The following is a 22,024-nucleotide window of genomic DNA, read 5'->3' as shown; positions in this document are numbered from 1 at the left end:
TTTGTATTGCACAATGATCACACACTTTCGTGAAATTCGATTTCCTTCATAATAATGTTTACAATTATAAAGAATACAAAATACAATATTTAAAACATAAATTCAAATAGGGATATCAATCTTAATGAATCTTGTTCATTGTTCACAATAGTATATGTTTATTTAAGATTGATATAAAGTGTTTGTTGAATAGATGACTCCAATTTTAGGGGAAAAATCAGATTTTCCCGCTTTTTGAAAATGAGGTTATTTTACTATTTGTTAACATTAAATTCAAGCGAAATTACAAAAACAAAATCACCATCGATTAAGCTTTCTTACTGACTCTCTTTCATTCTCTTACCTCTCTTCTCCCCCACGGATCGCTCTACAACACAAATTAGAAAAAGGAACATAAGATGTTGATCGGTACTAGTTGTGTGGGCTCACCGTAGCAACACATATGGTCTTGTTGAAGTCAGTTGCATGGTCTTGCTAGAGTGGAAATGTGTGGTCTTGTCAAATTAAAACACAACGATCTAGGTGAATCGCTAAAAAGAAAATGGAAAAAGAAAAAAGAAAAAAGAAATGAATTAATTTCCTAAAATCCTATTTTAAAGGCCCAAAATTGCAAATCCTAGTTTTGAAAAAAAAATGTGAGCTTTCCTTGATGTCATGACCACGTTATGTTGAAGTATTGCACTTTTATTTTTTCCTTTTTTTTTCCTCAACACATCTCTCTCCCAGTTCTTTTCTTCCTCTACATCTTCTCCAACACGATGAGTCCGCGCAGCAGCTCCACTATAACCAACTTCAATGAAGAGTGTGAGAGCTAGAGAGATTGAAGGATAGGGTGAGAGATTGAGAGCAAGATGAGATTGACAATATTGATTTCTGAGAGAAAAAGAAAGACAGAGCAAGAGCAAAATTATAATTCTTTTACACAGCATACATTTTGGTCATTTCACCCAATTTTGGTCAGAAAGGTAATTCGACAATTTTTTCCAAAAATCAAACCATTTGATGTCTTTTGCCTAATTTTTGGATCATCCATCCAACAGACTCAAAAGAAAGAAAGGAGTCAAAAGGTAGATGAGGATGAAAGAAAAAAGAATTATAAAATTGCTAGATCATATGATGTAAGAGATCAAAATTCTTAAATTTAAGAAATGAGCCAAACTTGGAAATAGTCTTTCAATCAATTATGCCGACATTTGTCTACAAATTGTATGACTAATAATCTTTATTTCTTTATAAAAGTTAAAATGTTATAATGTTAAACTTTATGAAGAGTAGTAATATACATTTCATTCTACAATGTGTCCCAAGTTCCCAATAAAATACGCCAGTGGCAAAAAGTAGTACTCTTTCTATGAGAGATCTAAAACCAACCACGAAGTAAGGCCCCCAAAAGAATAGGAAAAAAATAGCTAAACATATCTCACTTCAAAAGAGTAGTAAAAACTCTCATCAATTCTGTGTTTGGATCCCCAGAAATACCAGACTTCACCCTCCAAGCAATATGCTCATCGGGCCGGACTAGGATCGCTCCTTTGTCGGTCATCTTACAGATGTCCCACCATGATGGTGAAGTTGTCGATTGCCGAATTTCTTCAACATCAACGTAGTTCTCCCAAGGAGTTAGTAGATCCTTGCTGCTTGATTCAATCTTCGTGGTACTAGCAGACCATAAAATGCAAACCTTAACCGATGTTTTGAATTCCTCCGCTACCTTGAAACCAGCGTGAGCTAGATGGTAAGACTCTGATCGCGGGGCTATTATGAGAAGAAATTCGATTTTATCTCCAGATATAAGATCAAGCGTGGAAATGATGTCCTGCACACATACATTTTCATCTTTAGTTGAGTCAATGAAGATTACTTAAATCTATAAGTGTTTTGATTTTAGTTTTCATTAGTGTCTAAAAGTTTTAAATCTAGTTTTCGTTTAGCATCAAGATTTAAAAATGTTACAAATTTAGTTCGTTAAGTTTGAGTTTGACTTTAATTCAGTCCCTAGATATCAAAATGTTACAATTTTACCTTTGAAATTTGAGTTTTGTTTCAATTTAATCATAAATTTGAAGTTTTACATTTTTAATTGTCATAGTTTTTCATTATTACTAATTGAAAAGTCTTTTGTATACCATATGATAGGTTTCTTTGCACTCTTGGATATCTTCGGATATTTCATTTATCAATGAAATTTTCTCTTTGAAAAAACACTTCTAATCTTTATTTTTCACTAAATGCTCACGTACCCTCTTCTTTGTTAATGTCTATTAGGAAAATCGTTTTAAATGACAAAAATACAAAAAATACTTACAAATATAGCAATCGTAGTCTATCAATGATGGACATCGTAAATGGCAAAACTGTTGAAATTATTTACAAAATATAGCAAAATTCAAATTTTATCAATGATAGACATTCATACAGGCACCAATCATTAATAGACATCGACGAAGAATAGTTTTCAAAAATCACTCAATAATCAAGTAACAGTTCAATTTTCTCATAAACGCAACATAAAAACACTTAAAGAACGATTTAAAATGCAAGAATGATTCGTCAACAATTGAAGGATCGATCAATTCTAAAACAGTACGCAAGTAAGAGGGGAATGGGGACACTGTACCTCACTTGCTAAAACTCTCACATTCATATGAGGCAACCTAGATCCTGGATCTGCAGAAGGAATGTACTGTCTCCGACGACCTGTAGGTTCTTCTCGACCACCAAGTAGAGTATTGTCAGGAATAATTGCCCCGTCAGAGTATCTAATTCCCATGGATAAGATTGAAATGAATATTATTAAGCTATCATTAAACCAGATTCCCCCATTGAAGAAGTTTTACTTATGTACATAGTTTCACACACCAGTTGCATAGACAGGAAATACTGGTCGACAGGATGAAACATCTTGTTATGAAATCAAGAAATAAACAATACAGGAAAACATAAAAGTAAAAAATCAAGACATAGATCTAAGCAGTTCACTAACAATATGTTAACTACGTCTACATGACATAAGAACAATTTTATTATTGAAAATAATATGGAATTTCAAAATAAAGGAGCCTCTACGGTTTAGAGAGTTTATATAAACCTAGAGTTTACTGCATCACCGACAGGTATAAAGAAGACAAATAATAGTGCAGACATTGAATTTGAGAAGTAAAACCTGAAACCAAGATCCTCCGCAGGGAACTGAAGTTGAAGGCTCTTCCCTTCATCAAATATATGTCTCAGTTTTGCAAGTCTTGAAGATCCAATAGGGTTTTTAACATTGAGAAATATATCTGAGAGCTGCAAACGACCTATCTTAAAAATTCCATCCAGAACTGCGCTCTGTAGTGAGGATGACAAAATAGAACCAAGGCCATTGTTAACTACTCGGTGCACTGCCAAGTTAAGGAACACATTCACTATATTGCAAACGACTTAGCTACGATAACCAATATGGTAAAGTACTAAAGTTTCGCTGGGATTGTTTTAAAGAGTGATATTAAAAAGCTTCACCTGAGTTTGCAATTTTTGGATCCAGACCAAGAGCTGCAGGTACTTCCATAGCTGCTTTGAAGTTCTTAACACTAAGGGCCGTATTGAATAGTGCTATCTGACAAAGGAGTGACAAAACAGGTCGAGAATCTATGAAACACACACAAATATGGATACAAAATATAGATACAACAATCATCAATTTCTTAAAAACTATGATACAAATACATTTTTTCACTAAAAAAATCCAAGATATACGTAAGTTTAACATATAGATACTAAAATGCAATCCACTTAAAAGCATAAAAAGTTAATGACAACTAACAAAATATAATACTAACTTTGAAATACAGTACAAGAGGAAACATCAGAGGTATTGAAATAAACAGTCAATAAAATAAAATAAACAAGGTCGGTGACGCATCAAAGTCAAACCAATCATAGAAGAAAAAGATTAGAAAGAGAAGCACGAAGAATGAAGATAAACAAACAATTTCTTCGTTGAATTGTTAAAGATAATCAAGTGGGTTATTTTGTTCATAGCTTTGTGGAGACTTGAGTAAAGAAGATTACATGGTTCTAGAGTTTGGTGTTTTCTTGTTCTTACACGATGAAGATTACATAATTCTAAAGTTGAGTTTTTTTTTTTTAATTTTAGTTTTGGGCTACGGCAATGTGCTTTTAAAAATCCCACTTAGTTCCCGAAGGCTGAATGGGACATATGTATGTGATATTTACAAAAATGATAGATATGCTAAATCAGATATGTACCTAAGAAGTATCTAGGAGTATCAATACGTATCCAATATTGATTCTCTACCTCACATGAGAAATGTATATCCATCATAGTCGATAATAAATTAAAAAATTTATTGCTGAATGTTATTCAGGAAGCTGCGGGAGCTGACTCACTTCACGTTGGAATTGACTACAGAGAAACAAGAACGACTACATAACTTAAATATATGTCCACATCTCCCTCCAGACCCCACACGACTCTCTCAACTGCAGTCTTAAAACAAGATGATTAAAATTGTCAAGAGTAAAGAACACACAGGCATATTGAGGAGGAACCCCTTGCTCTTAGCACTGACGTTCTTATGCCGAGAGATCAACACACCAACTGTTGGGAGGAAAGAATCTCAAACCTGATCAACACACCAAAAGTTTGGAGTGAAGAGGACCACGTATCTGTACTAAAGTTTTACCTCGACACTCATTTATCCAAAATTGACTCAACTACCTCAGATTAGTTAGAAAACCCAATCACGTGCCATGACAAGAGAAGGTATTTTACGGTTTGGTTAGGTCACTGAAAGAGAAATGAAAGGGTATTTTAGAGTCTTTCTCGAAAGCCTTTAACATTTGTTTGTTTTTTTTTTTTTTTTTTTTGGTAAAGGAGACATTTCTTCATAAATGATTTCCTTCAAAATTCTTATTAAATAGCCCAACATGTCAACATATATCACATTTACTCAGACAACTTCGAAACCAAAATTCAACAACTGAAAAAGAGTAAACATCGACCAATTTATAAGATTACCGGCCTCCTTTCCATTTCATAAGTATTCAATATTGAAGGTGAGGCAATATCTTGTAGCACTGCAGCTAATTTCCAGGCAAGATTATGAACGTCTTGAATTCCAGTATTCATTCCTGCATTAATATATCAACAAGTAATAGCACAATTACATATTTATTGAAGTTTTTACAGTATCTTGTAGCACTGCCTCCATATGAATGTTTTAAAATTAATGACTGTTTACCTGAAGTTACCATTTTCAAAATTGGCCAAAATATTTTAACAAATGGAAATGTTGTGCAAACAATGTGGCAGCATTATAAATCTGTACTTGCGTAGATGTTCTTGGTAAAAGATACTTAAGTACAAAGACAGATTGATAGATTATTATTGAAAGCAATAAACACTCCAAGGCTTATATGGAAACCCGAGAACCGGGAGAAAAACCACTATGTTCTTAGTTTTATTATTTTTCTAACGAATGAATATAATAGGTACAAAGAGGAAGAATAAATAGAATACAATGAGTAAAAAAGGAAAAGATTTAGGAAATGGAGAAAATCTTCTATATTCTTTCCAAAAATACTCTAAGGGCCAAGCCCACTAATTCTAACACTCCCCCTCAAGTTGGGACGTAAATATCAATGAGGCCCAACTTGCTCACACAAAAGTCGAGGTTTGGTCTGAGAAGTCCCTTGGTTAGAACATCAGCAACCTATTGGCTCGAAGGAATGTACGAAATGCATATGCTTCCATTGTCAAGTATTTCTTCGACGAAATGTCGATCAATCTCAACATGTTTAGTTCTATCATGTTGAACTGGGTTGTTAGCAATACTAATAGCTGCTTTATTATCACAAAAAAGCTTCAATGGTGTCTCACATTCCTGATGAAGATCTGACACGATTTTCTAGAGCCAAATTTCCTCACATAGTGGTTTTTCTCAAACTCTTTGTACCTATTGTATTCATTCGTTACCTCCTGTTATTGTACTTTTCAAAAGCCTTCATCTCTTCCATGACAACCTTCATCGTTAGCCCATTTCATAACTAGAAACTCGTAGTGGTCTTCATGAGTCCTAAAAGTTGTTTTCTCCACATCTTTCGAGTGCATTCTGATTTGGTGATACCCGGCCTTCAAATCTATCTTTGAAAACACGGTTGCTCCATTCATCAAAAAGTTCTTCAATGACAAGGATTGGAAATTTATCTAGTATTGTTCAAGGCCCGATAATCAACACAAAATCTCCAACTACCATCTTTCTTCTTAACTAATAAAACAAGACTCGAGTAAGGGCTAGTACTCAGCCGAGTCACCCCAAAGGCATTTCATCTACTAATTTCTCCATTTCCTCTTTTTGTTGATATGCATAATGATAAGGCCTTACATTAAGAGGATTAGTTCCCTTCTTTAGATGAATATGGTGTTCAATTCCTCTCTTAGGAGGTAACTCTTCAGGCCGATCAAAAACATCTTCAAACCTTCCCAAAAATTTTGGAAACGACTCAGTCACAATGAGAATGTCATCAACTCTATAAAATTTTGCAAACGTCATTCCACCCTCCAAAGCTCTAGATTCCACTAGAAACCTAGATCAGATGAGGACCATGATTTCAACATACTCTTTAAGCTTACTCTTCCCTTAGTCAAGCTAGGATCACCCCTAAGTATCACCTTCCTTCTTACCTCCCTCTAAAATGTCATTATAAGCTTCCTCCAATCCACTTCCATGATCCCTAATGAATGGAGCCATTGCATCCCGAGAATCACATCTACCCCTCCTAACTCCAGTGGCAAGAAGTTATCTGTCACCCTTCAATCTCCAATCTTCAATTTAACATTTCTACAAACCCCTTTGCCTTTTACGGTTGTTCCTGTACCAAGTATTACCCCATAATTAGATGCCTCCTCCTTTGGTAATTTCAACGATGATGTTAACTTGTCAGATATAAAGTTGTGGACTGCTCCATAATCAATCAAAGCGATCACAGCTTCATCATTGATACTCCCCTTCATTTACATAGTGCCTGAATTGGTTAAACCAACAACTGAATGGATGGAAAGTTCAACTATTTAATTCTCCTCCCCCTCCATTTCATGCATCTATATCACTTTGGTTTCCTCGCAATCCCCCTCTTCAAAAACCTCCAACTCTCCATTTTCTTGAACTACAAGCGTTCTCAATTCTCTCTTTTGTCTAACTTTACATCTATGGCCAGCATAATACTTTTCATCACAACGAAAACAGAGTCCCTTGTCCCTCCTTGCTTGGAATTCAACATCAGTTAATCTATGCACTAGTCCATCTTGCTGATTCTCTATGGCCGAGTTTCCACACAATGTGATAGTTCTCATTGGAACAGTGCCTCCCAACTTATTTTCACTCAATTTTGAAGGATTAGTCACTTTATTATACAGTAAAGTAGATTGAGAGTTACCTTCTAAACTCGTTTTCAATCCAGCTTCCCTGCTTGTTACTTCCTGATTCTCCACACGTTGAGCCAATTTCATCATTTGTGCAAGTCCTTTTGGCTCCCAACACTCTACTTTAGCCTTAATCCACGGAGATAACCCATTCATAAATGTCACCTCCAGCACTTCATTTGGCAATTCTGGTGATGGCGCTACCAATTTGTCAAATAAGTTCCGATAGTCTTCCACAGTAGTCTCTTGCTTAATCTCCAGAAATCTGCCACAAATGGAACTATCCCTTTCCGATCGAAATCGAACCAACATTCGTTGCTATTGACCAATTCACATTCTTCCTATGACCGATACCAATCAAGAGCAGCCCCGTCAAAACCGATCACTGTGACGGTCAACTTCTCTAAATCAGATATCTTATGAATTTGAAAATAACGGTCAGCTCGGAACAGCCAAGAATCCAGATCCAACCCACAAAACACCGGCATATCAACATTCTTAAATTTGTCGCTGTCGCTCAAAGGCTCATCACCATCAGCTTTGTTGGTCTGCCCCTCGTTCTTCACCTCTTTCGTCATTGTTTCATCTCCATCAATGGTGCTGTCATTCACCGTATTTCTACTCGATGACCTTCTCCAGTTACCGAATTCATCACTGTTTCCTTCCCTTTTCCTTCTAAATACTTCATTAACAACTGTTGTTGCTCATCAGTTTGAATTCCCAGCCGCTCAATGCTTTTTGCCAATGATACATACAAGATTTTCTTCAATGGCTGGCAATTTATGAAGTTTGATGCATATGTCATAAATCTCTTGGTCAAACATTTTTAATTTCTCTTCAATCCTTTTCTGTGCCATGCTCTTTCTGTTACCCAGGGCAAAACGCTCGGATACCAATTTGATAGAACACTTGTGTAGTTGTTCTTTATTCAACTTGGTAAAAGACTCAAGTATAAAGATAGATCGATAGATTATCAATCCTAGAAATAAAACACACAAATACAACAAAAGAACAAGAACATACCACTCTGTTCTCCTCCTCTCAAGGAAAAACAGCCCACTCATAAACAAAAGATTTCCCCTCACTCACAGACTTCTCTCCTTCCCTTTACACTACTACCCCTTCCCTCCTAAATAACCGTAAGACTCAAAAATTGTAAAAATAACAGCACTACCCTTAGCACTTGGCGTGTGACCACAGGCTAAATAGTAAAACAGTCCCCGAGTCCACCTCGAGATTGTCCCCAGTTATTACAGTTCACCCCGAGATTGTCCCGAGTTATTACATCAGAACTACCCAATAACTTCCAACTTCACTTTCTTCGTTCTCCTACTATATTGCAGTGTTATGGGAGGTCTAACAAAATCCTACCAAACGTTTTAAAGTATAAAAAATTGATACTAACCAAATCCACCAGCTGGAGGAAATCGATGAGCAGCATCACCAGCAAGTAATACATGATTTCGACAGCATATGAACTTCTCTGCAACTTCAGCATGCATAATCCAAGGTTTTACATCTTGCACATCTATGTCGCAAAGGTTTTGACCAACCAATTTGAAGATTAACTCATTACACATCTACAAGAAATTGAATCCATTTACTACAGTTACAGAAAGAAGGTATGATCAGCAGTGATACACGCTATTTTTCCTGGTTATCATTTAATGATTTTATCGCAAATAATAGGATATGGAGTATAACTTGAATTGTTTATCCCACTCTAAAGCTAGCATTGAATCCTACATTTTCTTTTTCATCTTCAACAAAGTCAACACAAAGATGGTGGATAAAATTACCGCAGGGCAGAAATCTTCAATGTTTTGTTGAGGAGGATAGAATGGTACCTATAAGATAATAGGTATAATTTCATTAATTCAACAAAAAAGTCTTGTTTTCGTTTCCAAAAAAATAAACCAAAATAAAAAAAGCAGTTAACATCTTAATTGTAAGTTGCAGAATGCAGATAAAGAAGAATTGTGTCAAGATGGTGGCAATACCTGCAATATAAATTCCCCTTGCTTGAGATCGTGAGCAACGAGAACCCCAATAGCTTCAGTGTTAAAGATGAAATACAGCATTCCAGGCCTATCTTTTAGCAAATACTCACCAAGCTCTCGACTGAAAAAATGGATGCTTACAAGCTTTTGTAAGTCGTTTTCACCTTTCATTTCTACGCCTACTAGTCTCCGGACAGTACTACCAGCACCGTCTGCACCAACAAGGATATTACAGCTGATATTTCTCCTCTCGACATGTTTCCCTTCCTTGAGATAAGATGCAGTCATGTTTACACTCTCATCAGTAGCATCAATAGAAACGCACTCATGCCCCAAGAGTATTTTTTTCTCTCTTACTACACAGGGACCTTCCAAGCTATCCGGTGAACAGACTTGAAACCCAAGATTTTGAAGTTGCTTAAGTAGTAATCTGTTTAATTTGTACTGGGAGAAATGTGCAACAGAAACTGGGCTGATAATGTGCTCAAAATCTGTTTTTTTTTAAGAAAACAAACATTGTATTCAGAAGACAATGAATTAGAGATAACAGAAGATAGCAGCACAATACTTAAAACCAAAAAATTTTATATCCACAAATAAAATTCCCCAATTTTTATTGCCATTCAATCTTCAAGTATTTGTCCATTTTTATTTAAAGTAAATAAATAAATTTCACTGAACAAATGAAATTACAGAACAGAGGAAAGGCAAACACTGACCCAGCCAAAAATCTTATGGAAGGACTCTTTCCAATACCACCAAAGAGTTAGGCAATAGTTATTCAAAGGAATATACTTTTATCAAAAGAAGGCGACAAAAGTAAGATTTGCTGAGAAAAGACAAACGATTAGAAAATTCTTCCCTTTTTTACCCAAAGGACCCTCAAAAAGCTTATAATTAACCAAATCTGAAGTATTTCTACCTTTTGAAAGTATTTCTGTCATTCGTAGTAAATAAGACTCTTAGAGGGCATGTCGACACACGTAATGTAACCCAAAAGCCATGTTTTGATTGAGGGTTTTGGGCCCGATATGAAATATAAAACACTTTTCATTCCCAATGTTTCAACCCAACCCTCTTTTCCACCATTTTCACACTTCACAATCTCATTTCGTTCTGCCCTTAATTCCTCACATGCAACACTCCTCAAATTTCCAGTAATCCTAATTACATTTCACTTCCCAAACAGCCCCTCGTTAATTCTCAATAGCATGAGTCAAAGTAAATGGCATGGCAAAATCTCATGTGAAATGGGAGGGCAAATTAGGCAAATTTGCTGCGTTAGGAATGAGGATAAATCAACCACCGTAAAAGAATGGATCATTCTCCTATTGGACTATAGAATCTCCAACGTTTTTCCAACCCAAACACCCACATCTTAACTATTCTAATTAGTGATACACAATAACCACAGAACCAAAGGCGTTTTGTTTGAAAATGTTAACCATACAATACAAATTGACAAGTTTTCCTTGCAGATAGTTTATTATATCAAGAGATGACTCCATCTCCACTTCTTCTTTTCTTCTTTTCTTCTTATTCTTTTTCTTCCTTTTTTTTTTCTCCCAATGAGAAATGATCAAACTGGTTTCATTGTTGAGATGAAATTACAAATGGATCTGAGCACCGTTAGGGAGAAACCTACTGAGACGATACGAAAGTGATGGAGACTGGTATTGAATAGCAAGAATTATCTTTATTGATGATGAATTTCTCAGTACAAGGTAATAAGAGTTGAGTAATCGAATTGAGAGTCTCAATTTGGGAAACTAGGGCTAACCATCTGTTATCCTATCTCTCATGGATGAAACAGAGAACTAACTTCTTTTCTGAAAAGCTAACTAACTCTCCCTCACAATGAGAGGCTATTTATACTTGCACTAAAAACAAAACAAAATAACTAACTAACCACCCATTCCTGTACTCTCATCTCCTTTTACACGTGCTAAGCTTTTTTTTCCTCTCCTGTTTTACTGTAATATGATAGGAGGTCCATTGTTACATTTTCCCTCCAAACTCGCCTTGTCCTCAAGGTGGAAATCTGGAAACAATTGTTGAACTTCTTCCTAGTTTTCCTAAGTAGCTTCGTGCCTAGGTAGTCCTTTCCATCTCAGTAGCACTTCCCATCCTCCCACCTTATTCTTCTGATACCTATACACTTCATCAGGTATGGCCTTCCATTCATGATTCTCTGTCACGTATGGTGTAATAGGTTGGACTGCGACGTGTACTCCCAGCATTTTCTTCAGTTGTGATACATGGAAAACTGGATGAATTGCTACGCTGCTTGGTAATTCCGGTTTATACGTTACTGGTCCTATCCTCTCAACAATCTAAGGACCAAAAAATTTAGGAGACAGCTTCTCATTTCTTTTCTTCCTCAAGAAAACCTATCTATTTGGCCTTATCTTCAGGAGTACCATATCTCCCACCTAGTACTCTACTTCTCTTCTTTTCAAATTTGCATATTTCTTCATCTTCTCTTGTGCAATTCTCAAATGTTCTTTCAATGCTCACAGGGCTACATCCCTTTCTTTCAACTGCTCATCCAAGGTAGAGTTTTATGTTTCTCTATCTCCATAATAAATAAGGGGACTATAAACAGCTTGAAACGGTGTTACTCCTAATGAACTTTGGTACGTCGTGTTGTACCAATACTCTGCCCAATGCAACCATCTCAGCCACTCCTTTGGTCACTCTCCACAAAAGCAGCGGAAGTAACCCTCCACTCCCCGATTTACTACTTCAGTTTGGCCATCGGACTACGGATGATAGGCTTCCTTCTATTCAGCTTTGTCCCTGCTAGTTTAAACATCTCTTTCCAAAAGTTACTAAGGAATACTTTATCCCTATCAGAAACTATGGAATTCGGGTATCCATGCAGTCTTACAATCTCCTTAACAATCACTTCAGCCACGGACTTAGCTACTTTAATGCTAAAAAATGCGCATACTTACTGAGCCGATCTACCATCACTAATATCACTTCAAATCTACTTGCCTTTTGTAATCCTTCCACAAAATCCCTGGAAATATCCCTCCATATTTGCTTAGGAATTTCAAGAGGAAGTAATTGTCCTACTGGGGATAGTGCTAAAGATTTATTTCACTGGCAGACCATACACTCTTCACAATACTTCTTCATGTCTTGTTTCATCCCTTCCCAATAAAGTTCTCTTGATACCCTCTTGTACATTCTTAAGAACCCTGAATAGCTCCCAAAACCGAATCATGGTACGTGTGTAGTATAGCAAGTATTAAAGATGATGAGTTGGAGATCACCAATCTATCTTTATACCTTAACATCCCTTGCTGCATAGAGAACTTCCATTCTGCTTCCACTTCTTGATTGTCTAATTCAGACATTACCTTTTCTGTCTTTTTCAAGACCTCGATTACTTTCAAATCAATTATGGTTAGGGCAGATAGATTGTAGAGATGGATAGTTGGAGGCATCCTCGATAGTGCATCTGCAGCCTTATTCTCCAACTCGGGCTTATACACCACCTCAAATGAGTAACCAAGTAGTTTGTCTATCCATTTCTGATACTGAGGTTGAATACCTCTCTATTCTATCAGGTATTGTAATGACCTCTGATCAGTCTTCCCAACAGGTACGGTCTCCACCTTCAAACTGCTAACACTACAGCCATCAACACCCTTTCATAAACCGGCTTTGCCTTATCTCTCATGGCTAAGGTTTGACTATAATATGCAATGGGTCTTTTGGCTTGGATTAACACAGCTCCTATGCCATACCCTGACGCATCAGTTTCTATTTCAAAAGGTAAACTGAAATCTGGTAGAGCTAGCACATGCAATGTCATCATAGCATTCTTCAATCCCATAAACGCTTCTTCTGCTTCTTCTGACCATTTAAATGCCCCAGCCTTCAATGATTGTGTTAATGGTGCTGCCGTAGTTCCATAGTGATGGCTGTAATAATTGGTTAAGCCCAGAAAGCCCCGTACTTCTCTAACATTAGTAGGACTTGGCCACTCTGCAATAGCTCGTATCTTCTCCGAGTCCACTTCAACTCCTTGTCCCGAGATAATGTGCCCCAAATACTATACCCTTGTTTTCACATAACTGCATTTTTTTCTTGTTGGCATAAAGCTCATTATCTCTCAACGCATCAAATAGCATCTCCAAATGTTGCAGATTCTTCTAAGTTCTTGCTGTAGACTAATACATCGTCAAAGAATACTAGTATTCATCAATGATTGGAACGTTGAGGGTGCATTTGTCATTCCAAACGGCATAACCAAAAACTCATAGTGCCCTTCATGCATTCGAAAGGCGGTCTTCTCTGCATCATTGGCGCACATACATATTTGATGATAACCTGCCTTTACAATCTTGGAAAACATAGCTGCACCATTCATTTTGTCAAACAACTCTTCAATCACTGGTATAGGGAACTTGTCTAGTATCATGACATTATTCAATGCTCTGTAGTCTACACAGAAACGTCAGCTTCCATCCTTCTTCTTGACTAAAAACACAAGACTGGAATATGGGTTGGTACTTGGTCTGATCACTCCAGAGGAAAACATCTCATCCACTAACTTTTCCATCTCTTCTTTTTGTTGGTACACATACCTAGGGGACTGCACACTAAAGGATCAGTCCCCTTTTTTAAGTGTATATGATGTTCAATTTCTGCCATAGTCATTCCCCCTATTAATGCCCTGAACTCTATCAAGAACCCTTGATCAGCCTCCCCTCATGTTTTAATCATATTTTTTAGAATCACTCTGAATTTAGTGAGACTAGGATCACCCTTAATACTCACCTTCTTGCCTTGATTTATGAATGTCATGGTTAAATTCTTCCGGTCTGCTTCGGTTACTCCTAAGGAGTATAACCATTGCATTCCAAGTCTAACATCTACACCTCATGATTCTAGAGGTAAGAAGTTCTCCCTCAACCTCCATTCATTCAATGACAATTCTATTGCTTCACAGATCCCCTTTCCCTTTATGGCGGTCCCTGATCCAAGAATAACCCCATAGTGGGATGTTTCTCAGATTGATAACTGCAGATCATTGACTAACTTCTCGAAAATAAATTATGTGTGGCTTCGCAATCAATCAGCACCACTACCTCTATGTCCTGTATCTTTCCCCTCACCTTCACGGTCCCTAGATCAGATAATCCTACCACTGAATTTATGGATAATTCCACACACGTTTTGCTCTCACTGTAATCTCAATCGCATTCAATTCCTTCTTTTCCACTTCGTCTTTTTCTATGATTTCAAGTTCTTCCTTGTCTGACTTCACAACAAACATTCGGAGTTCCCTCTGTTCTTTAGCCTTGTATTTATGATTTGTCGAGTACTTTTCATTACATCGGAAGCATAAACCTTTCTCCCTCCTTGCTTAGAATTCGGCATTGGATAGCCTTTTTGACCGCCCTTCCTTCCAGTTTTCTCTGGCCGTTACTCCTTTTAATGCAATCGTTCTCATCGGAAAAGTAGTGTTACTCTTATCATCACTAGCGTTCGCAACCACATTAGATTTAGTATTAGCTGAAGGGTTGGAATTGTATTTTCCCCCAGAGCATCCCTTAAGATTCGCCTGATTCCTTATAATCTCCCGATTTTCCACCCTTTGAGCTAATCACATTATTTGCGCCAATCCTTTTGGCTCACAGAAATCAACTTCTGCCTTTATCCATGGCAATAACCCGTTCATAACTATTTCAACAACCTTTTCTTGCAAATCGGGTAAAGGAGCCACCAATTTATCGAATAAATTTTGATATTCTTCCACCGTGGATTCTTGCTTGATCCTCATAAATCAACCACAAATGGATCCCTCTCTGATCGATCGAAACCGGATCAACAATCTCTCCTTCAAATTCAGCCAATCAACGAATTTCTGCGCTCTTGTTGAGATCTATACCAATCTAGTACTGGTCCATCGATACTTATAGTCGCTACTATCATTTTCTCAAAATCGGTAAGTTTATGGATTTGAAAATACCTGCCCACGCAAAAAAGCCACGAATTAGGATCATCTCCATTGAAGACCGACATTTCGACTTATTTGAATTTGTTACAATCATTGCTTCCTTCTTCATATTGTCCACGTGTTTCACCTTTGGTTTCCTTGCTCGAAGAGCCTTCTCCTTCTTACATCTTCATTGCCATAGAATCTCGCATATTTGATTCAGTTATCCTCTCACTCATCATCGATCTCTCCTTCACAGTCGTTTCCATGATCGCAACATGAACTGTTGCTGTTTTTCGGCTTGCACTCCCAAGTGTTCGATGTTCTTCGTCAACGCCATCAGTTTCTCTTCAATCGCAGGTAATTTGTTTAACTCGCTTCTCATTCCCAACATTTATTGATCGAACATCTCCAATCTCTCTTCTATGCACGTCTGGACCATTTTCGATTTCTTTCCCAGGATTAACACACTCTGATACCAATATGATGGAGACCAGAATCGGAATAGCAAGAATTATCTTTATCGATGATGAATTTCTCAATATAAGGTAATAAGAGTTGAGTAATTGAATTGAGATAGTCCCAATTCCGGAAACTAGGGCTAACCATCTGTTATCCTATCTCTCAAGGATGAAACAGAGAATTAACTTCTTTTCTGAAAAGCTAACTCTCCCTCTGTGAGAGGCTACTTATACTTGCACTAAAAAAAGAACAAAATAACTAACCAACCACCCTTTCCATACTCTCATCTCCTTTTACACGTGCTAAGCTTTTCTTTCCTCTCTTGTTGTACTGTAATATGATAGGGGTCTATCAGAAAGCTATAACATGTAAGGAGAAAATGGGATCCTCGCCTAATACTTCTAGCAGCATAAAACCTTACATCAATGTTACTGGGAGAATTCCATTTTGATGCGCCTCACTTCTGATCTGAACTTTTTTTTCTTTTTCTTTTTCTTTTTCTTTTTCTTTTCCTTTTCCATGAAATTACTTCCTTTTTTTTTTTTAATAAGAAACAAATTTCATAGATGAATGGAATTTACAAAAAGAAGTGTTTGAAGCTTGAACCAAACGAGTTACAGAAGACTTCTCCAATTGGTTAAAAGAGATGTAAGATCATATGAATTGATAAAAGATGCACATATGCACAAAGTCATAGCAAGGTAGATAGTATACTATAAGAAATGTCAGAAGACCTCCCCTTTTCAGTGTAGAGGGGTTGTTCCATGAAATTACGACTTCTGTTGAGATAAAAAAAATTAATAAAAAACAAAAGGCATACGCAAACCAAGCTCGCAAAAAGGAGAGAGAAATCGCTCTAAAAGAACATAGAGCCTTAGATGTAAAATTGCTATTTATGATGATAAGTTAACACTAAAGAGACAACCCAAATCCAATGAGTCCAGCAAAAGCTGAAGCCTTTAGCTCAAAAACCAACTTGATTACAAAACGTTTTTCTCTTCTGCTGATCCTTACAGGATTTGTTTGCATTGGGGTAGGAACAATCGTTTATTTCTACATCCACATTGACCGTTAAAAAGCCAAAATAGAATATTAACTATAAATTTCTGAATAGAATGTCTTATAAATATCTTCTGTACGAAGTATCAGATTGTACAAATAGCAATAAAGTTATTGACTGATCAATAAAGTTGACTTAAATAAGTACCATAGTATTTAATGGCCGTGCAAGTAAAATAACTGTGAACCCATCTTGAAGTATATGAAACTAGAAGATCCATGCACAGATTAAATTGTACCTTGTGGTTGCATATGGTCCACAGATCCAAGAATTGTACCATTCAGTGAAGTACAATATATGAACTTTCTCCATGACTCTACAGGTGGTTGATATAATTGTATCTTCTCTGCTAGCCCATCCAACTTGCAAAATACCTATCAATAAATTCTGTATAAACACATTACTTTGAATCTTTAACTCAGTCATTTGAATGGCATCTTTCTTAAGAGAAATTCAATCAACCTCCATAGTTCTGTTATTTATGAAGTGAGCTTGCGGATGTTTAGAAAAACTTCTGTTCTTCTCCACAATTGCACATTTGATCCCTTGCGGAAGGAAAAATTGCATATGCCCCAAAATGAAAGGAATTAGCGTAAAAGGACTAATTTTAGAATTATCTATATAATACCTCAAATACCAACTTGAAAGTTTCTTGTTTTATCTCAAGTAACAAGTTACAATCCAGTCAGGTTCGACAAAGCAAGCATCAACGTGATAAAAATTTCAAATTTTCACCATCGAGAAAAATAAGAGCAAACTGACAACATTATACCTAATTTAGTGAGAAGAATAGCAAGGACGAGACCAACAGGTCCTGCACCAACAATTAAAACTGGAACCATTGTTTCGTCGCCACCATGGAAAAGCTTGGAATTTGATGAGCCTCTACACTGGACGTACCCAAGAGGTATAGCTCTAGGCGTTGCATCAAATTTCTGAAGGCCATTAAACCTCCTGAAAAAACCTAAAAACCCCATGGCTCTGTTCAAGAATAAGCTCATAAGATCACCATCAATGTTAATTTGTTCAGATGAGTTCTTTCTTCATTTTTTCTGAATATTGGCTTCCACCACCTAATTAGTATATCATTAGATAATTAATTAAAAGGTAATAGTGGAGGGAAATTATTGAATAATAAAACAAAAACAAAAGAAAAAAAAAAGAGAGAGAACAGTATGATGTATGTATGGTAACAACTAGCTCCTTTTTTTTTCTTTTTTTTTTCTTTTTTGATAAAAAAACTGCTTACATTCAGAAAAAATGAAAGAAAACAAAGGGTAAAGCCCGCTACAACCAAACACTCCTTCTAAAGGAAAGGCTTCGAACTCAACATATTGCCAAGGGAATAATTAGAAAATGAAACTTCGAAACTAATCCCCAAAGAGAAACACTAAGGACCAAACATCATCATAAGGGTCCTTCTCAAGGCCTCTAAAAATTCTCTTGTTACTTTCACCCCAAATATCCCATAACACGGCGCACACTCCGGCAAGCCATAAAAACTGTCCTTTTTTAAAGGACGGATGCAAAAAGAACTCCTCAATCATATCACAGATCCATCTGTGGCCAGCAAACTGAAAATCAAACTTCTGAAAGAAGCAAGACCACACCATCCTCACAACCTAACAATCCTAAAGCAACCCACTTTTTAAGCATGATAACGTTTGATGCAAAACGTGTTTCTGCCATGGAAAGTAATTTAAAAGTTATGAACTCATTAAAAATAGCAAGCCTCATTAAATGATTCATTATAAAATTCTTCGCCGTCATCACATCACTAGTGATATCAGAAATCCAACTACATTCCTCATAAACAAGCGCATTATTTTCAATATTAAGAGTGTGTACTACACATGGCATCCATACAATTGCGGGAAACTGCGATTCAATAAGTTGGCTTGCACCTTTGCAGTTAGGAGCCTTATCAATAATTACTTGAATCACATTATGAGAGTCAACTTCATTAATGACATCCTTCAGCAAATTTGCAAACATTTATTATCTTTGACCTCACCTAACCAATCCTTTGAAAACATTGGTTTGCTATCTAAAATACCATAAAATTTATCAGATGTCTTCTTTGTGAGTCACTTCAACCATCACTCACAATACTGATGTTGTTTCCCTTCCATGTATTTTTAATGGGTAGAAACAATCTTTCAATATTTGCCTTTTCCCTCTGAAGAAAATTTTTTCTCAACAAATTATATCCAGGAGGCAAATATTCAGATTATAAATTATTTGCAGAATAAGTACTAGGTTTACGTAGTATGGATTTCTGGCTAAATGAAAGGGCAATCCTGAAGAATAAAACATCCGTGCAATAAGTGAATGCAATTGGTCTTTTGATGCCATATTAAAGGATCTTTCTATTGCACTTGGAGCCGCTTTTCTTTTACTTTTGCTCAAAGGTAGAATAAGATGGAGGTTTACTCCCACTAAACCATTAGAAGCTGTAAATGCAGGTGGTAAAGGAACGTTTATGGGAGTCTTTCTAGCCATCCGATCTTTTGCCTCATCTTCTAATTTTTGCATCTTGGCCAAAGCTTGAGGGGTAACTTTATTACACGCTCCAATGCCATAACCACTTAAACCTAGTAAATGTGCTTTAACCCTTGTATAAGAACTTTTCTTTATGCAATGACAAAACTTACATTGCCAAGAAATGTTTCCACCTCACTCATTCAATCTTTGATTCATGGCCACATATTGCCAAAATGGTTTCGACTTATCTTCAACACTAGAGGATGTGAATGTACTCACTCTGAAGGAAACGTGGATGATTGACTACTATTGGTAGATGTAGACGAGGAGGAAGATACCATCTAGTATAAAAAAATAGAATGAATTCATTAAAGAAATGTTCTCAAAACAAAAACATTAAGATAAACCTTTCCAAAGAACACATCGTGTCTCCCATATCTGATTAAACCATACCAAAAATTCCAGATAATATTCCAAAAACTCACAGCCTCATACCATATATATACTCATTCCACATTAAATAAATAAATAAATAATACATAAAAAAAATTCAAATAAATGCACCACAAAAGCCCAAGGCCTAAACCATGTTTCATAAAAATTTCAACATTTCGGCTGGTCTACATATTATTATGAAGTAAAGAATTAAAAAGCATATACGTGTATATAATACGTTCTTTCAAATCAGTTGAAACATTCCTCAAACATTGATACACAAAAAGAAAAAAGGGAAAAACCTTCGAACCGAGAACCAAAACGGAGGACGAGTGTGGCTGGTCTGACCGGAGTCACAGTCGCCGGCGTCGTTTGATCGAAGAGGGTGAGCGGCTGTCGCCGCCGAACTGTGAAGTTTGGAGAGGACTAGAGGAGAGGAAGACGAGTGCTTACGGTTTGTTTCTTTACGAAAGGAGTTGAAATTAAACGATAAAAGGGTGGTTAAATTATTAAAAAAAAAATGTTTGTGCTTCCGTCGCAAAGTTAAAATACCTTGATGATTAATTAAGGAAATCGTTTTATTGGAAAAATTTATATAAAACTTCAAAAAAAAATCTCATTAATCTAAAATCTTAAGTTAAATAAAGAGAAACTTCGATAAATATAACAAAACGGTAAAGTATTTATGTCTAATAAATTTATTAAGGTAAATTATTTTTTCAAAATTTCTTATTTGCCTTTACTCTTTTATAACGATATTTCAAATCTGATAGTTCTTCTTCTTCCCGATTTTTTCATGATCGTCGTTTTCGAGTTATTCATCTCGTCTTTTATATATCTTTCATCTCGATAATTTTTTGTCTTCTTCGTAATTTTCGATAACATTCGCTCTCATATTCATTATCTTCGACAACATCGTTTCTCTTCTTATCATCTTGAACAATCAAGATCGTCTATATTGCTCTGTTAATATCATCTCAGTGATTTTGGTTTCGATGAGTATTCTAAATATTGTTTTTTGTTTGAACTATTTAGTTGATTATTAAATTTCATTCAGAATTATATATTTCGGCATTAAGATAGAATGTTTAGAATATATATAGGTATTACTGTAAGACATCCTGTATGTCGTTATGAAGATTGTTGAAGATTTTGATGATCGGTTACGTCAATTTGAGAATTTATATTTCAGTATGAATGTCATTTTTGTTTTTTGTTGTTTGTAAGAATTTAAATTTTTTTTTCTTTTTTGTGTTTAGAACTTTTTAGAATCATTGTAAAAATTGTGTATTTTATTATGAATACCAATAGTTTGAAGTTTTTCACGATAGTTTTCATTGAATTACTTGATTGTTTACCTTTATCAACATCATCGTTTATCAATATAGAGACGAATGTTTTGCTATATGGACACAATCATTCATCTTTATGAACACCAAAATTTTCAATATTTTGTATGATCAGCGTCTTTAAACGATCGTGTATCTAAGTCCATATGATGGTTTAAACGAATAGTGTCTTTAAACGATCGTATAGTTTATTCTATACGATGGTTTAATTTATTTTATACGATCATCTATTGTTGTTAAATGATCGTTTAGTATTTATAATCTTTTTTGCACGATCGTTTATTTATTTTTTGCATTGTGTTTATTTTTATTGTTTAGCACATTTTATTCTCTTATTCTGTTATAGATATCTATCTAATTCTTCTTTTCACCATTAAATACTTAATTATATTTTCTTTTTTTCCAGATTAGAATGTCTAGTCCAATTGTTGTTTTTTATGGAGGTCAACGGAATGGCTATAATGTTTATGAGAATTAGTCAGTGTTAGAATTTTGGTAGATATGCCAGCCAACTTTAATTCTTTGGTTGCTTTGACATATGAACAAATTGAATTGGATGAATCACTAGAATTATCTGTTTTATTTGATTTTGGCAAAACCAATGTTCAAACTGTGGTGCCAATAAAGAAAGACAATGATGTTGCTTGGTATTTATTATTCTGATTTGAAGGAAAAATGTTTATTTGAAAGTAAAGAAGTGCTTTCAAAGTGTTTTTGCATAATAGCAGTGAAGACCAACTTTCAATTTAGGACTACAGTATCAAATTTGAGGTCCCTTAAATTTAGATGTCTACGAAAATACACTTCTGACCATGATTATTCATTGAGTACTGCCCAAAGTTCTCGCATGTA

General features: G+C 35.8%; 1 protein-coding gene across 6 annotated transcripts; it reads right to left on the bottom strand.

Moving 5' to 3' along the window:
- Positions 1 to 1,181: 1,181 nt before the first annotated feature.
- LOC103495067 (uncharacterized) lies at positions 1,182 to 20,313 on the bottom strand. Of its 6 annotated transcripts, none has more exons than XM_008456504.3 (12): positions 20,126 to 20,313; positions 17,677 to 17,977; positions 17,367 to 17,449; positions 17,143 to 17,278; positions 9,427 to 9,917; positions 9,226 to 9,273; positions 8,832 to 9,006; positions 5,024 to 5,136; positions 3,502 to 3,598; positions 3,164 to 3,383; positions 2,618 to 2,759; positions 1,182 to 1,816 (listed from the first exon to the last, which is right to left on the bottom strand). In XM_008456504.3, exons 2-12 carry the CDS (start codon positions 17,903 to 17,905, stop codon positions 1,421 to 1,423), a joined length of 2,130 nt encoding a protein of 709 aa, XP_008454726.2. In that variant the 5' UTR covers positions 17,906 to 17,977; positions 20,126 to 20,313; the 3' UTR covers positions 1,182 to 1,420. The 6 variants fall into 6 exon arrangements, with proteins under 6 accessions (XP_008454726.2, XP_050947367.1, XP_008454728.2 ...); XM_051091410.1 differs by having other exon boundaries at positions 17,677 to 17,885; XM_008456506.3 differs by having other exon boundaries at positions 20,134 to 20,313.
- Between the last annotated feature and the right edge of the window lie 1,711 nt (positions 20,314 to 22,024).

Source organism: Cucumis melo, chromosome 10 (genome assembly GCF_025177605.1).
Source record: "Cucumis melo cultivar AY chromosome 10, USDA_Cmelo_AY_1.0, whole genome shotgun sequence".
In the NCBI taxonomy this organism is placed as follows: Eukaryota; Viridiplantae; Streptophyta; class Magnoliopsida; order Cucurbitales; family Cucurbitaceae; genus Cucumis; species Cucumis melo.
Note: the sequence above shows the minus strand (reverse complement) of the source record. Positions and strands in the feature narration are given on the sequence as shown.

Coding starts and splice junctions, on each gene's coding strand:
- LOC103495067 (XM_008456504.3), bottom strand. CDS start 17,905: ATGAGCTTATTCTTGAACAGAGCCATGGGGTTTTTAGGTTTTTTCAGG. Junction 17,279..17,366: donor TAAATAACAGAACTATGGAG/GTTGATTGAATT, acceptor ATTTATTGATAG/GTATTTTGCAAGTTGGATGG. Junction 1,817..2,617: donor TGAGAGTTTTAGCAAGTGAG/GTACAGTGTCCC, acceptor GTATGTGTGCAG/GACATCATTTCCACGCTTGA.